Below are 17085 nucleotides of genomic sequence, written 5' to 3'. Positions count from 1 at the left end.
AATCAGCTTGGCCTTGTTTTTTTTTGGATAACAAGCCTTTAATTGTTATGAGATGGAAATTCTGCCCATCTTCAGGCAATCATGCTGTCTCATAGAGTTGCAGGTCAGTCAGAGATCCACAGCTCTGCAGTAACAGCAGTGTCACCAGAGACCAAGGAGAAAGGCATTCAACACAGATCTGAACCACCAGATAAATCTGGGATCACACCAAGCTCAGGTTGGCAGGCCACAGCAAGGAATGCTGGTATGGGGGAGAAAGTCATTTGGGCAAGGGGTTGGCTCCATTTGACATACAGTCATAGAGATGTACAGAATGGAAATAGACCTTTCAGTCCAACTCGTCCATGCCAACCAAATATCCTAACCTAATATAGTCCCATTTGCTAGCACTTGGCCCATACCCCTCTAAACCCTTCCTATTCATATACCCATCCACATGCCTCTTAAATGCTGTAATTGTACCAGCCTCCACCACTTCCTCTGGCAGCTCATTCCATACACGCACCACCCTCTGTGTGATAACATTGCCCCTTATGTCCCTTTTAAATTTTTCCTCAACCTATGCCTTCTACTTCTGGACTGGCCCACCCGAGTGAAAAGACCTTGCCTATTTACCCTATCCATGACCATCATGATTTTATAAACTTGTATAAGGTCACCTCTCAGCCTTTGACACTCCAGGGAAAACAGCCCCAGCCTATTCAGCCTCTCCCTGTAGCTCAACACTTCCAACCTTGGCAATATCTTTTCTGAATCCTTTCAAGTTTCACAATATGTTCTGGTAGGAGGAAGACTAGAATTGCACAGTATTCCAAAAGTGGCCTAACCAATGTCCTTTACCACAAACCTCCCAACTCCTATACTCTATGTTCTGTTCAATAAAGGAAAGCATATCAAATGCCTCCTTCACTATCCTATCTATCTGGGACTCCACTTTCATGGAACAATGAACCTACATTCCAAGGTCTCCTTGTGCAGCAACACTCCCCTAGACGTTACCATTAAGTGTATAAGTCCTGCTCTGATTTGTCTTTCCAAAATGCAGTACATTGCATTTATCTAAATTAAACTCCATCTGGCCAAGATCCCATTGTACACTGAGGTAACTTTCTTCGCTGTGCACTACACCTCCAATTTTGGTGTCATCTGCAAATTTACTAACCATACCTCCTAAGTTCACATCCAAATCATTTATATAAATGACAAAAAGCAGTGGATCTAGCACTGATCCTTGTGGCACACCCCTGGTCACAGGCCTCCAGTCTGAAAAACAACCCTCCACCACCTTTGCACCAGTTCTGTATCCAAATGACTAGTTCTCCCTGTATTCCATGTGATCTAAACTTGCTAACCAGTCTAGCATGAGGAACCTTGTTGAACGCCTGACTGAAGTCTGTATAGATCCACCGCTTTACCCTCATCAACCTTCTTCGTTACTTCTTCAAAAAACTCAGTCAAGTTAGTGAGACATGATTTCCCAAGCACAAAGCCATGTTGACTATCCCTAATCAGTCTTTGCCTTTCCAAATACATGTAAATCCTGTCCATCAGGATTCCCTCCAACAACTTGCCCACCATTGACAACAGGCGCACCGGTCTGTAGTTCCCTGGCTTTTCCTTACTATCTTTCTTAAATAGTGGCACCACATTATCCAGCCTTCAATCTTCTGGCACCTCACCTGTGACTATCAGTGATACAAATATCTCAGCAAGGGGCCCAGCAATCACTTCCCTAGCTTCCCACAGAGTTCTGTGGTACACCTGATCAGTCCTGGGTATTTATTCACCTTAATGCGTTTTAAAACCTCCAGCACCACCTCTGTAATATGGACATTTTTCAAGGTGTCACCATCTATCTTCCATGTCCTCCACAGTAAACCTGATGCGTAATACTCATTTAGTATATCCCCCCTCTCCTGTGGTTCCACAAAAAGGCTGCCTTGTTGATCTTTGAGGGGCGCTATTCTCTCCCTAATTACCTTTTTGTCCTTAATGTACTCAGAGAATCCCTTTAGATTCTTTTTAACCCTCTTTACCAAAGCTATCTCATGTCCCCGTTTTGCCCTCCTGATTTCCCTCTTAACTGTATTTGTCCTCTTCTAAGGGTTCACTCAATCTCTGCTGTCTTTATCTGACATACACTTCCTTCTTTTTTCTTGACCAAAACCTCAATTTGAAGAAAGTGAGGACTGCAGATGCTGGAGATTAGAGTCGAGAGTGTGGTGCTGAAAAAGCACAGCAGGTCAGGCAGCATCCGAGGAGCAGGAGAATCGACGTTTCGGGCAAAAGCCCTTCATCCGGAATAATTAGATTAGATTAGATTCCCTACAGTATGGAAACAGGTTCTTCAGCCCAACAAGCCCACACCGACCCTCCAAAGAATAACCCACCCAGACTCATTCCCCTACCCTATATCTCTCCCTGACTAATGCATGTAACACTACAGGAAATTTAGCATGGCCAGTTCACCTGACCTGTGGCCTAATTTCTGACGAAGGGCTTTTGCCTGAAACATCGATTCTTCTGCTCCTCGGATAATGCCTGACTAGCTGTGCTTTTCCAGCACCACACTCTCGACCAAAACCACAATTTATATAATCATCCAGCATTCCCTACAACTACCAGCCTTGCTTTTCACCCTAACAGGAATATACTATCTCTGGACCTTCGTAATCTCATTTTTGAAAGCTTCCCATTTTCCAGCCGTCCATTTACCTGCGAACATCTGCCCCCAATCAAATTTTGAAAGTTCTTGTCTAATATCATGGAAATTGGCCTTCCTCCAATTTAGAACTCTTAAATCCGGTCTCTCCTTTTCCATCACTGTTTTAAAACTAATAGAATTATAGTTGCTGGCCACGAAGTGCTACCCCACTGACACCTCAATCACTTGCCCTGCCTTATTTCCCAAGAGTAGGTCAAGTTTTGCACCTTCTCCACTAGTACATCCACATACTGAATCAGAAAAATTGTCTTGTACACACTTGACATATTTCTCTCCATCTAAACCCTTAACATTATGGCAGTCCCAGTCTATGTTTGGAAAGTTAAAATCCCCAAACCGTAACCATCCTATTATTCTTACAGATAACTGAGATATCCTTGCAAATTTGTTTCTCAATTTCCTGCAGACTATTGGAGGTCTATAATACAATACTAATAAGGTGATCATCCCTTTCTTATTTCTGTTTCACTCAAATAACTTCCTGGATGTACTCCCAGGAATATCATCCCTAAGTACAGATGTAATGTTATCTCTCATCAAAAATGCCACTTCTTCTCTCTTGCCCCCTTTCTATCCTTCATATAGCATTTGTAACCTGGAACACTAGCTTGTAGCACTGGGAGTAATCCAGATATTTCTACCCTCGAGAACCTCCTTTTTAAATTCTTGCCTAACCTTCTATATTCTTCCTTCAGAATCTCATCCTTTTCACTTCCTATGCTGTTAGTTCCAATGTGTACAACAACTTCCTGCTGGTCTCTCTCCACTTTGAGAGCATTCTGCAACCTCTCTGAAATATCCTTGATCCTGGCATCAGGGAGGCAACACACCAGTCTGATTTCTTGCTGCTGGCCGCAGAAACATCTGTCTGTGCCTCTGACTAGAGAATCCCCTATCACAATCGATTGCTTGGAACCTGACATACCCTTCATTACATTAGAACTATTCTCGGTACCAGAAGCTTGCTGATTGATTCTCAGGAGAACATAGCACAATCACCTTCCATATTTTCCAAAACAGCATACTTGTTTGAGATGGGGATAGCCGCAGGAGACTCCGACACTACCTGTCTTCCTCTCCTACCTTTCCTGGAGGTAACCCATCTACCCGACTGTATCTGTGATTTTTCTCCCTTCCTATAACTGCCATCCAACACACCCCCAGCTCCTGTAAATTCCTTATTGCCTCCAACTGCCGCTCCAACCGATCCATGCAATCTGATAGGATTCGCAACTAAACAGGCATCTGCATACATAATCATCAGTAACATGAAAATTCTCCCTCATCTCCCACATTTGACAGGAAGAGCACGTAATTCTACTAAAAGCCATCTTTGCTCCTTAGCAATCTACAAACCCAGAAAATAGCACCATCGTATTGCGCTAAAAAGCACTGCTCCAGGCTAACGTAGTACCGAGGTTTTATAATTTTAAAATTTAATCAAGAGATAGATCTCAATAAAACATATAATCAAAAAAGAACCCACTCTGCTCACTGTTGCAGATTTACAGCAAGGTTACACTTAAAAACTATGCACATACCTTCTCCTGTGCTGTAAGCTGTCCCATACAGGTTCCTCCAAAGTCCGCTGTGAATTTTGCTGTTTATTAATTTTTCCTAGATGCACTCCAATGTCCAGAGATACTTGAACTCAAACAGCAAAGGCAGTAATTGTGCAGAATCACTGATATGTCAGAGAGCAGTGTCAGTTTCTTTCTCTGACCATGTGGTCACTGCCTTTATCTGTTGTTCTTTTTAAAGTGCCATTGTTTTGGCACTTTTTTTTCTTAGATTTCCAAAACAATGCAACAGCATATGAAACAGTAATTGCCGCTCCTGGAATTCGAGGAAATCACCTCCAACACCTAAAATACCTCAAAAAATGAGCAGCTCTTACAGCCACAATTTTTTCCTGTCATCGATCTTGGATTACCCCTATAACATGAATAGTTAGCTACTATTTTTAGCTACTTGGTCTGCTCTTTTCAAAACACAGTAGCCCCAGCTTGGCAAGGAATCACACTTATTGCTGGTGATGCCACCATATCAGCTTTACTGTAACATTACTGACAACATAGGTCTGGTCACCAAATCCTTTAGATCTATCCCCACTTCTTGTGTTTAAGGTGTATTGATACAATTTTTATAATGTGTTCTTTCCCTAGCAATTGCATTCAGCAGCACCTCATGACTAATAGTGTGTCAGATGCTGCCAATACCCTGGTTTCCATGGCAGAACTAGATATAAAGCTTAAAGAGTCATCTTGTACTCATCTGCTCAACTTCATAAGATCCACGGTCAAATTCTGGCACAAAATTCTCAAGGACAGACTAACTAAGTAAGTACTTTGTAAAATAAATACTCAGTATCAGATGCCAGAAAGAAGAGGTTTGAATGTTATCAGTGTCAGAGCTTTTTGTGTAATAGAATAAAAGTTCGCAAAAATGAAATTCCAGAGTAGAAAGCAGTCATTGGGCTTTTTCTCTTTATAATGTTAACTTGTATAAAATTGTCTTCTAACAATAAGGAATTGTTATTGCCCACATATCATGTTAGATTTTTCAGGAGATTCCTCATTCTATGAAAGAATGACCCAATGCCTGGTCCGTATTGTAATCTTCTGACCTGTTAATTATGAATGACCAGTGGGAGAACCAAGGGAGGCCATTTACCCATTTGTCTCTCCAGGCAAAAATATGAAAGCGTCTAAAAAGTGTCAAAAACAATATTTTCCAAATAGAATATAAATTAAAGTAGCCTTTCCTCAATGTAGAAAAATTTCCCTCCATCTTTTGGATATGGCGTTGAACTTAGGCCTTGTCCACCATCTGGAATGTAGTTATTCTACTTGAAGAAGACAGGAGAGTCCCTTTGATATTTTGATCAACTTTTAGCCCTCAGCTAATAGCTCAGCAATTGTTATGAGCATTGTATGTGAAAACGTGTGTGCAATTTTGCTATTGCGTTTCTGTATATCACAACAATGAATAATTAAAATAGTAGCTCAACTTCAAAAAGTACTTAAATGATAGGTTGTAACAGATCATGTTACAAAATTTGTAAATTGTGCTTTCTAAATGTAAGTTCAGTCTCCAATTTTTTTATACATCTAGCTTCCTCATCTTATGGTCCACAAGCTGTGTCTTGTTATGTCTACTTCGTTTTCACCAGCTACCTTTGCTTATACTTTATGGCTGGCATCTTCCAAAGCGTCTCTTATAGTTTTAGATAATTTTCCTTTTGTTTATAACTTGACTTCTTCAATGTGAGGCAGGATTGCAGTGACTCTGTAGCAGGTCAAATTTAATCGGACTTCCTACAGTAACAGAAAGTGCTTTGTCAGCTGTCGGGTAATAATCAACTTAAGATCATTTCTTATGATATTGTCCCTTAATAAGAGGAAATTGTGAATATTAAAATTGAAGAGAATAGAGATCAAAAATGTAAAAAAAGGACCAGTAATGTAAAGCAATTAAGGATAGTAGTGACTTGAAAAATTTGGAGGGTCTGTGCATACCAGTATAGAGAGGAAGAATGAGAAATGGGACAGTAATTGATTCTTTGAGAGACTGAGAAAGTGCTGCACTATGAATGCACTTCGAAGAGCATGTAAGAACAGAAAACAACTTGAAGGTGAAAAGGAAATAATATGATCAAATAAAATCCTGATTAAAATGCAAGGAAATGAATAAATTATATGAGAGTTGAAGTGTTATACAGCTACAAAGTATTATTTGTTTCTCTACTTTCTTGTTGATGTTCTTCCTGCCTAAAGACTTGATTCTTACATCAGAATAGTATCACAGACATAAATTTAAGGTGAAGGGTGGAAGGTATAGGGGAGATGTCAGGGGTGGGTTCTTTACCCAGAGAGTGGTGGGGGCATGGAATGCGCTGCCCGTGGGAGTGGTAGAGTCGGAATCATTGGCGACCTTTAAGCGGCATTTGGATAGGTACATGGATGGGTACTTAATCTAGGTTAGAAGTTCGGCACAACATCGTGGGCCGAAGGGCCTGTTCTGTGCTGTATTGTTCTATGTTCTATGTTCTAGATAACACAAGAAGCTAGTTATTTTAATTGACACAAAGTTTTGGAAGGCTGTTTGACTGTAGAGTCAGCAATAGGGGGGAAGGAATAATTGTTATACTGGTTCCTGTTTAGATGTATCATGTACCCTTCCATGTATGATTGCTGGATAACAATCAGAAGTGGAAGGCCTATCAAATAATCGTCCCCTCTTCCGAACTTGAGAGCCTTGGAAGTTCTGTCTATATAAGTGATTTACAAGTGTGTATGCCAGATTTCTAAAAATTATCATGAAACATTTTTCTTTATAGTGATTTTGAAGAAGTCTTAAAGCAACTGCATTGGCCTTTGATTGGGCCTCCACAGTCCCAGATTCCTGCCTTGGCATCAACCGCAAACTCGGCAGAATTCAACAATAACTTGGAAACACTTTTTATTCAGCTTCTGAAGTTACAGACGTCGTATCCTTTCTCATTTGGCATCAATAAAGTAATAGTACTCATAGTTTGTGAATTTATCTTCCGATAAGAATTACTAGAAAATCCATTGTGCTTTGTCAGCATGAAGACATCTGGGTTTAATTCTATAGTTTCTTCTTTTGGTTGACGGATATCAGGTCTCAGTTACCAAGAGTTGTAAATAGAACTTGCTGGATAAATGTGGCAAGTCTAGCAGCATCCGTACAGAGAGCAACAGAGATAACATTTCACGCCCAGTATGACTCCTCTTCAGAACTTATGAAAAATAGTCACATTAGATTTGAAACATTAACTTTTTCTCTCTGCACAGTGCTGCCAGACCTACTGAGATTTTCCAGCATTTTATTTCAGGTCTCCAGTACTCTCAGTCCTTTGTTTTTATGTAATTGAGTTGTATGATCAGAAATGTGGAGGTGTACTTCCATTATGGGAGTTCTTCTGCAGCACAGAGCAATCAGAGGAAGGTATACCACATTCCCTTTTCACAGCAACCAGCTTCCATATTCTGAAGTGTAAAGATCCTATCAGCCACTTTGACAGCTGCTGTCAAACCTCAGGTACATTATTTAAGTGTGCAGACGGGCAGGGGAATAGGGTGTCAAGTCAATAGTGTACCATTTGGGGATGGTACCAGAGTAGGATGCCAGGTGAGTTGGAGTAGACTGCTAGTTTAACAAGGTACAATGTCAGATAAGTAGTGTGCTGGAAGACATTTTATACAAGCCACATAGGATGCAAAGTAAGTGGAGTGTCACCTGGGGAGCAAGTGGGGTTTTAGGTGTAGGATATCAGATGAGGAAGGGGTAAGGGTAGGGTCCATGTGAGTAGGTGTCAGTGTGCACAGTGACAAAGGTATATTGGGGTGGGAATTGAGTCTGGCAGAGGCCGAGGAGGGTGTGTGTTGGTTTGGAAGTTTCAGGTCCTGTAGATTTGAAACAGCAGAAAATGAAGTTTGCGATGTGAAGGCGGGGGGGGATCAGGTCCAGTTAGGGGAGGGGTGGTGAATTAGTTCTTTGGGGCAGGGGTGATGGGTCCAGGTTGGAGTGGTTGAGGTAGGATTGAATTCCAGAAAATGGGAAGTTTGTCAGGTTTAGAATGTGTAAAGATATGGGGAATGTGTGAGGGGTAAGAGCTTAGTTTATTTGTTATTCAGGAGTAATCGATATCTCCCACGTAAATGTTTTACTTATTTTCAATGGAACCATTTGAAGTCTCCAACTTAAATGAAGACTTTCGCAGGATTCCAGGCATAGAGGAATTGCTTGGTCGAAAATTAAATTTTCCAGGCAACTTTTCGAGGAGCGTGCTACAATGGGATGCCACAGGATCCCACTGCACAACTTCTATCTATATTGGCATAATGGCTGTCTAGCCAGTGGAAAATCCAGGCCATTTACAGGGGAACCTTGATTGTCCGAACGTGATGGGCGGGCACTATTTCATTAGGATAATCAATTATTCAGTTAATCCATTAAATGCCTTTCCTCTAGGGCTCCGAGTTTTTAAAGTCTGCTCCTCGTTCAGGAGACTGCAGCAGCACGCAGCGAGCGAGGCCCCGCCTCCCCGCACCGACTGCCCCCCGCCCCATTACTTGCCCCCAACCCATCCAACCACACCCCCTCCGCCCCTACCCCATCCAACACCGCTCCCCCGCCCCTAACACTGTCCATCACTGCCCTACCCCAAAAACCCTCCCTTGCCACCCAACCACCTTCCAACACGTGCCCCCGTCTCCTGTCCAACAGCGCCCCCCACCCCCAACACCGCCCCCCGCACCCAACACCATCCCGCCCCAACACCGTCCAACACCACCCACCACCCCCACACCCCAGTGCAACATCCCCCCAACACCATCTAACACTACCCCCAACCCCGTCCAACACAACCCCTCGCCTGCACCCCAACCCCGTACACACCCGCCCCCTCTTCGGGGCAGCTGGACTGGACACCAACAACAAGACTGCTGCAGTTGCCTTTGTGCGATAAGTCTCCAAATAGCGCGCGCGCACACACACACACACACACACACACAAAACCCTGTACAGGGCAATGTTAGGGAGATTATCTGGGGAAGTGGGGTTTAGGGTATACCCCTGTGTAGAACTCCAGAGAAAGTGTGGGGAGAGAGAGAGAGGGCAGGAGGTCACTCATTTGGAGATGTTGCCTGTTTAATCACTGTAAACAAAATACACAATCACTGTTGGAAACAAGTCTTTGATGTAATGTTTCCATCAGGACCTGGTGATCTCCTTCGGGTAATCTGATTTTTGGATAATTGGTATTCGGATATTTGGGGCTTCTCTGTAGTTTGTTTGATTTTACTTTGTTCCTTCCCAGGGTACAGTATCACATTCCTAATGTAGTAACTACTTTTGACCAGGAGATGGTGATAAATATTTGATAAAGAAGTCAGGTTGGTTTTGTTGGTAATAAGTAGTTAACATGGTGTGCATCAAATTCCTTGCTGACCATAAACCTGTCATTTGACAGTCTGTTGCTTGAGGGCTTTTGGTTTCTTAGCTGCATTTTTCAGTTTGAAACATATGGTTTCCAAGATCTAAAATTTTTTTCTCCAATAACTCTTCTCATTTGTCTCTTGAATTTATTGCCAGTTATTATTGTTCGATAAAATCGTGCATAAGAAGAAGTCTTGTTTAATGCTAGATGTAACTGTTTCCTGTTAGAATTTAATAAACTTTGGGGAGCATTTGATGCCTTACGTATAAAATTGAGATCAGTACTTATTCTTTAAGACATAAATTTATTTTACCCTTAACTTATTGATGCAGAGATGAGCTGGTAACTAAACAAAAACAGCTACCAGAGAAGTATGAAATTCCTCCTTCCTTACCTATTGCAATTCCCATACAGCTCATGTTACTACCATTGCAGAAGAGATTTAAATACCACTTTTCTGGGAACAGACAAACCAATTTGATAAACAAGGTTTGACATTATTTTGAAACTTGCATTCAGATTACGGCAAAGCTTTATTTGTTAGTGTGATTCAGCAAACTTTTCTGAAAAGTCTAATTCAAATTTATGATCCGATCATAAGAGCCAACTCCAGCATTCAGTAAGATCATGACTGATCCGATTCTGGTTATATCTACACTTCCCCGTCTGACCCTTATAACCCTCCACTCAGTTGACAATCAAAAATCTGTTGAACTTGGCCTTGAATTTTTCCATGACCCAGTCTTCACTGCTGTCAGAAGTTGAAAATTTCCAAAAGTTAATGCCCTTTGAGAGAAGAGCATTAAAAGGGAGACTCTTTATCCTTAAACTGTTGTAGATTCCCCTAAGGGGAAACATCCTGTCAACATGCACCCTATCAAGACCATTCAGAACCTTATGCTTCAATCAGATCTTAGTCTTCTAACTGCCCATGAACGCAGACTCAGTCTGCTCAAACCTTCCTTAAAAGACAGATCCTTCATCCCAGAAATTAACATAGTGAAACGTCTCTGAACTGCTTTTAGTGCAAGCATATTCCTCCTCAAGTAAGGAGATTAAAACTCTATGTAGTACCCCAGATACAATCTCATCAAAGTCCTGTATAGTTGTAACATAGAGTCATAGAGATGAACAAGATTTCCATACTTCTATACTTCATGTCCCTTGCAATAAAGCCAGCATTCCAGTTGTCTTCCTAATTGTTTGCTTTTCCTGCATGCTAATCTTTTGTGATTCATGTACAGGGATACCCAGATCCTGCTACTGAATCCAATATATTTTACTTGATGGTTTCTGATGAAATATTCAAAGATTTAATCAGGAACAGTCTCAACTTTTTACTGCATTTTTACTTTCTGTATTAATTCAGATGTAGTTGTGTGAAATAAAACCTTCTGATTTTACTTCAAAAGCTTAGATTTTGTAGCCAGTGGTGAAAAAATGGCACTTGCAACGCCTCACAGACTCTTAGCACTTTAGTGGCAGATAATGGTGTTTAGAGATCCTTTACAGTGCGGCACTGTCTGCACAATTCCTGTGAATTGTGTGAGCAAGGCAAAACCTGCCAATTCAATTGATTAGATTGAAGAATTCTAAATGAACCATGCAGTCTAATCAGAAAATGTTCAGGAATTTAATTCAAGGTAAAATAATGAACAAAAAGCAAAATTGAAGGGAAAAGGATCATATGGAAAGATAATAGAAACCCAAAAATTTATGCTAAAGGAATGAAATTCTACATTTCTGCAAGAGATTGTTTGACAGTCAAACTTATGCAATTTGAAATATCCATTTACCTCTAAATGTACAAGCCTTAACATTTAGGTAAATATTGGTAGCGACAGTAACTTCAAGCCTTTATTTATTTTAATTCTTAGTCTTTTTGAAATGACGCTGGTTTAGCAAAATTTGTGAAAAAGCAGGGCAGATTGGACAGATTCCAGATTTCCCACATTTAAATACACCAGCCCAGATCCCAGAGGTTTCTGATCAATTTGCTTCATAATAGTGAGCAGTGATAGCCTTGCAGTTATTCTTACATATTTCCAAAATAACCTGGTCAGAGACGTTAATGCACACTTCTTGGGCAGTTGGGACTTGAACCTGGCTCAGAGATAGGGACATTGCTACTATGGTACAAGAGCCCCTGGCGGTTATTTCTATAATGATATCTGACAAATCCATTATTTTATTTGAATAATTCTGTTTTCACTGAAGCAATCCTTATATCTGATATATGTGTATATGTTAATATATACATTTAACAAATCATTATAATTTGTCAAATGGTGGAATGCTTTAATTGAACTTCATTTGACTGCAATTTTCTCAAGAATGTTTGACTGTATTGTTGCATGTCTCTCTATCCCTCCAGATTAAAATGTATAGGAATCCAAATTTCAAAATCTCTCACCTTTTTGATCAATCAAATGTAATTTTGGTGTGATATCCTTCCTGCACCAGTCCAAAAGAAATGCAAAAAACAAATCAAATTAGCAGTTTTCATGGCAGGGTAAAACATATTTTTCCTCTTTTTTTTAGTATTTTCTGTTGGGTGAAAATAGTAGTGAATGTAATCAGAATGCAATTGGAAGAAGCATATTCTTGAAGTGAGTGTCTGCCTTGATATCAGGGCAGCATACAGTGGAGTGTGGAATCAAGAACCCCGAGCAAAATTGGAGTCAATGGGAATTGAGGAAAAACTCTCCACTGGTTGGAATCAAATGTAGCACAAAGGAAAATGGTTGTGGTCATTGGAAGTCAATGATTGGAACACCAGGACATAACTGCGGGAGTTCTTGAGGATAATGGCATATGATAACTGTGTGTACCATCTACATGATGCACTGCAGCAGTTCACCAGGGCTTCTTTTACAGCAGTTTCCAAACTTGAAACCTGTACCACCTAGAAGAGTGAGCAGTGGATGCATGGGAACACCAGATTTTCAGCATCTTGACTCAGTGACAGTAAAGGAACTGCAGTAAATTTTCCAGTCAGAATGGTGTGTTGTTTGGAGAGGAACTTGTAGCTGGTTTGTGTTCTTGTGCATCTGCTGCCCTTGTCTTTATGTTTGGAAGTGGTTGTGTGTTTTGAAGGTGCTGTCTTAGGAGATTTGGTGAATTTATCTATAAATCTTGTCAGTAGTACTCACTACTTCTGCTGTGTGTCTGATGGAGGAAGTGAATATTTGTGAATTTGATACCCATCAAGTAGGCCTCTTTGCCCACTGTTCCATCTGTCCTGCTGCCTTCAAGTATATGCCTACTAAGGTCCCTCTGATCCTCTATTCTTCTTGGGGAACTCGTATCTCTCACTTTTCAGGATTGAATTCCATTTGCCACTTTTCAGCCTATCTGTCCAGCTTGTCTATATTATCTTGTAGTCTGAGGCTTTCCTTTTCACTAATTACCACACTAGCACAATTTTCATGTCATCTGCGAACAAACTGATCATACCTCCTCCATTCATATCTAAATCATTTACGTGCACAGCAAACAGCAAGGAACCCAGCACTGAACCCTGTGGTACACTACTGGGCATGGTTCTAGTCGCAAAAACCATCACCCTCTGATTTCTGCAACTAAACCAATTTTGCTAAATTATCCTGTATCTCATGCAGACTTAGCTTTTTTTTAAATAGATATTTTTATTAAAAATTTAACATTTTTACAAGTTTACAAATAAAAAACCCCAAGTATAAACATTGATATACAATTAAATCTTAAATAAATAATAACCAAAATCTATCAAACAGAAAAAAGAGATACCGAGAAAAAAAAACTCAACTAACTACTAATCTAACCTACAATTAACCAGAGTGTATAATTAAATCTCTTACATTATTCAGGGGGAAAAAAAAACAACGGATAGCACAGAAATTGAGTAGTGAGATACATGCTTGGAATGTGTTAACATCAAATCATAACAAAACCTGTATTCGTGCGGGATTCCTCTCCCAAGGGGCCCCGGACCAGCCAGGTTCGCCATCTCAATTAAATAAAAGACCTTGTTAGGATGGCCAAAATATTTGTATTTGTGTAATTCAAGAAGGGCTGCCATATTTTATGGAATAATTCGGTCTTTTGGTGCACCATATTTGTAAGGAAGTCAAGGGGAATACATTCCATAATTATTCTGTGCCAATTCAAAAGTCCAGGGGGGAGACTTAGCTTCTTAATCAGTCTGCCATGTAAGACCTTGTCAAAAGCCTTACTGAATGATGTTGATGCTAATGAAATTTCATTGATGCTAATGAAAAGATGCATTCTGCTATTTTGCTTGGGAGGGCTTTTATTTTTAAAGACTTTAATGTACTATCATCCCTGAACCTAAAGCAGGCAATGTTTTTACATCTTTTAACTATGCATATCTGCCTTGTCAAGGCTTTCCAGGTGACAGTTTAACTGATCCACTCCACACACTGTTGAGGAGCAGCCACTAACTAATACAGCACAACTGAATGAATCAGACACCAAGTTACCCATGGCCTGACTTTCAGCAACTAATAATATATTTTTATAATGTTCATTTTCATCATACTCATCATCAGAACCTTTTTATATCATGAGTTATTTGAAATACTCAGTTTTTGACCAGTTCCTTGTGTAAAGATACTTTGGCTAATGTCAGAAGTATGTATTAATCATTCCCCTGTGCAATTCTATGCTTCATTTGCTTTCAGCTGTAACTCACCTGAGAATTTCTTTTAGCAATTCCCTCTTAGTACATGTGTCTGCGACAAGGCCCCTGATGACTTCTCATAGATTTCAAACAAATTATCTTTTTTTGTAAATCTTTTCCATAAACTATAATGAACTCAGCAGTTCATCTTTGGTGTCTAAATCACACATTTTCCTGGTATGTTCAGAACTGAATATAAGATTAGCAGTCAAAGAAAAAGCCAAGGCCATACTTTGTTTCTTCTTGGTTAGGGAAGTAACCTGAGACCACGTTTCCACCTCATTACTCCATTATTTTTATGGTTCACATTCCAAAAACAAGACCTGTTAGCTTATCGTGTTTAGAGAGCCTGCAATGTGACTCAGTCATTTCATATATGGAACTGTGGAAACACTTCAGTCAAAAGAAAAGCTTTTTTATTTATCTTCCCAGATTGAAGTTAATCTTATGTTATATTCCTTGTCATCCATATACTGAAACAGGAAATAGTCCGTGCTGCATAACTGTTTGCATTTCATGGTTTAATACAAACTATAGTCTGTTCTTTTCTTTTCCCAACCAACTCCCCTTATTGAGGAAGAGTTCTGAAGAAGAGCAGTATTGGACTTCGATGCATTAACTGTCTCCTCAGATGCTGTCAGTCCTGCTGCGTTGCTCCATGAATTCTTAAGGCCAGGTTAAGTTGCAGTATGCACCTGAACTATTTTAAATAGTAACCTGTTTGAATAAGTAGCAAACATACACTTTTTATTTTATAGCCAGAGTGGTATCTGACACAAGTGCTTATGTGGATTGGAAATCATATTAAATTTTTTGAAGAGAAAATTCAGCCCATTGTGGATAAAACAGGCTCATCTTTGGACGCTAAGGTCAGTTTCCACACAATTTTATAAAGAAAATTATGCTTTTGGAAATAATTTCTAAAATATAATGCTTTAAATTTTTTTACAAGTATTATTTTAATATGAAGTTTTTAAAATATTTGAAGAAACAATTGCTTGTTTTAGCTATGTAATGTCGTTAGCATGTTTCACAGTTTGGTTAAGAGAAGCTGAAAAACCAAGTGAGTTCTTCTAAATCAAAGCTAGCTGAGTCGTTTGGTTGAAAAGTTAAAATATCTTACTTTCAGTCAAAGCAAATGAAATTTTCTACCAGCCTGTTTCTGATAGGTGGGGATATTTTAAATCTATAGAACCGTATTTATCCTTGATATTGTTGCTGTTACTTCCCTTCGTTTTGCCTCTATCCTTATCTCTGACCTTGTCAAATGTGAAATAGAACTTCTACAAACAAAAAGATTAGAAACATTTTTCAGAAATTGCACAAAATAGAACCTGTACATTTAGTCTGCCTTATAAAGCATTTTTCTTTGCCTGAATAATTACAAGATCGGTTTCTAATAAACAGCTGCTAGGATGATGAAGTTAGCAGTTGAAAATTTATAGGACAGTTGAACTGCAATATTTTACACTAGTGTTATCCTTGTAGCATGCATTCACTGTTTACGCATTGCTTTATGCACAGTTGCAAAAAGGGTATATTTTGTCATGGTTTGTTTCCAATAATTAGGGTGTGCAATGCCAGAACATATTATCAGATCATACCTTACTCAAAAAAGCTTATGATGAAACTTGGCAATGTTTAGTCGAAATTATTCCAGTAACATGTTTCCACTTGCCCTTGTTGTTTAGCTGGAGTTCTCACGGGGTCTAGTGATGTTGGTTTTGGAGAAGATGTCTGCTGATATTCCCAAGCTCCTCTATGATGATAACCTGTTTTGCCACATGGTAGATGAAATCTTGTTGTTTGAGAAAGAACTGCATAGTGCCTATGGCTATCCCAACAACCTCCCAAGCTGTATGCATATCCTTTCAGAAGAGACCTGCTTTCAGAAATGGTTGACAGTGGAAAGAAAATGTAAGCACAGATAGAACTTTTAGATATCTAAGAAATGTCGGTTATATTAAAGAGTAATTCTTCTGTAACTTATTTTCCGTGGGTACAGAATCAGTACAGTCTAATATCTTGTAGTTTTTGCATGCCTAAGGTATATATAAAATTGATTTTAAAATCCTATTGGATAAATAATATTTTATAAGCACTATTTTATATATGTAAAATAATGCATTATACTGAAACAAATTATATACAAATATATTTCTGCTGTTTAAAAATTAACTCATAGCAATAGACATTCAATGCTGATTTATGAAGATCTGAATTATTATCTATTTTGTATTTCAGTTGCTTTAGAAAAGATGGACTCTGTCCTGTCTTCAGAGACTGCTTGGACATCTCAGTATAAGGATATCGTTGATGTAGATGAGATGAAAGCTCCAGATTGTGCTGAAACATTCATGACACTTCTTCTAGTTATTACAGGTAAAGCAGACTTAGATTATATAGGACGTAAACAGGCAATTTGCTCAATGCCAGCCTGTGTTCATACTATCAAGCCACCTGATATCCTTCTTCATGTAATTATGTGAACATAATCTTCTGTCCTTTCTCCCCCTTGTATTCTTGTTTATTTCTCTTAAATTCATCTACTTGATTTTCCAAAATCCTATGATAATAAGCTGCACATTTTCACAACTCTGCCTAAATTTGTTTCTTCTGAATTCCTATTTGATTTCCTTTAGCTTATCAATGAGTATGTGCTGATGGAATTGGCAGGCTGCTGGAACTCTTGAGTTGGTGACCTTGTCCTGTCAA

At 39.4% G+C, this 17085-nt stretch overlaps 1 protein-coding gene across 2 annotated transcripts in view; it reads left to right on the top strand.

Annotated features, from left to right (window-relative positions):
- The window catches only part of rint1 (RAD50 interactor 1), a 46729-nt gene that overhangs the window by 5434 nt on the left and 24210 nt on the right, over nucleotides 1-17085 (top strand). The window contains exons 3-8 of one of the 2 annotated variants that reach the window (XM_043713875.2): nucleotides 4891-5064; nucleotides 7065-7214; nucleotides 10022-10178; nucleotides 15129-15239; nucleotides 16062-16287; nucleotides 16615-16752. In XM_043713875.2, the coding sequence (XP_043569810.2) occupies nucleotides 4891-5064; nucleotides 7065-7214; nucleotides 10022-10178; nucleotides 15129-15239; nucleotides 16062-16287; nucleotides 16615-16752 (956 nt within the window). The remainder of the gene's footprint in view (nucleotides 1-4890; nucleotides 5065-7064; nucleotides 7215-10021; nucleotides 10179-15128; nucleotides 15240-16061; nucleotides 16288-16614; nucleotides 16753-17085) is intronic. The other variant, XM_087999493.1, reaches the window with a different exon arrangement.

Source organism: Chiloscyllium plagiosum, unplaced genomic scaffold, assembly GCF_037043375.1.
Source record: "Chiloscyllium plagiosum isolate Xiang-an unplaced genomic scaffold, Cpla_swu_hap1 HiC_scaffold_23, whole genome shotgun sequence".
Classification (NCBI taxonomy): domain Eukaryota; kingdom Metazoa; phylum Chordata; class Chondrichthyes; order Orectolobiformes; family Hemiscylliidae; genus Chiloscyllium; species Chiloscyllium plagiosum.
The sequence above is the reverse complement of the archived record's forward strand: the minus strand, read 5'-3'. Positions and strand labels throughout refer to the sequence as shown.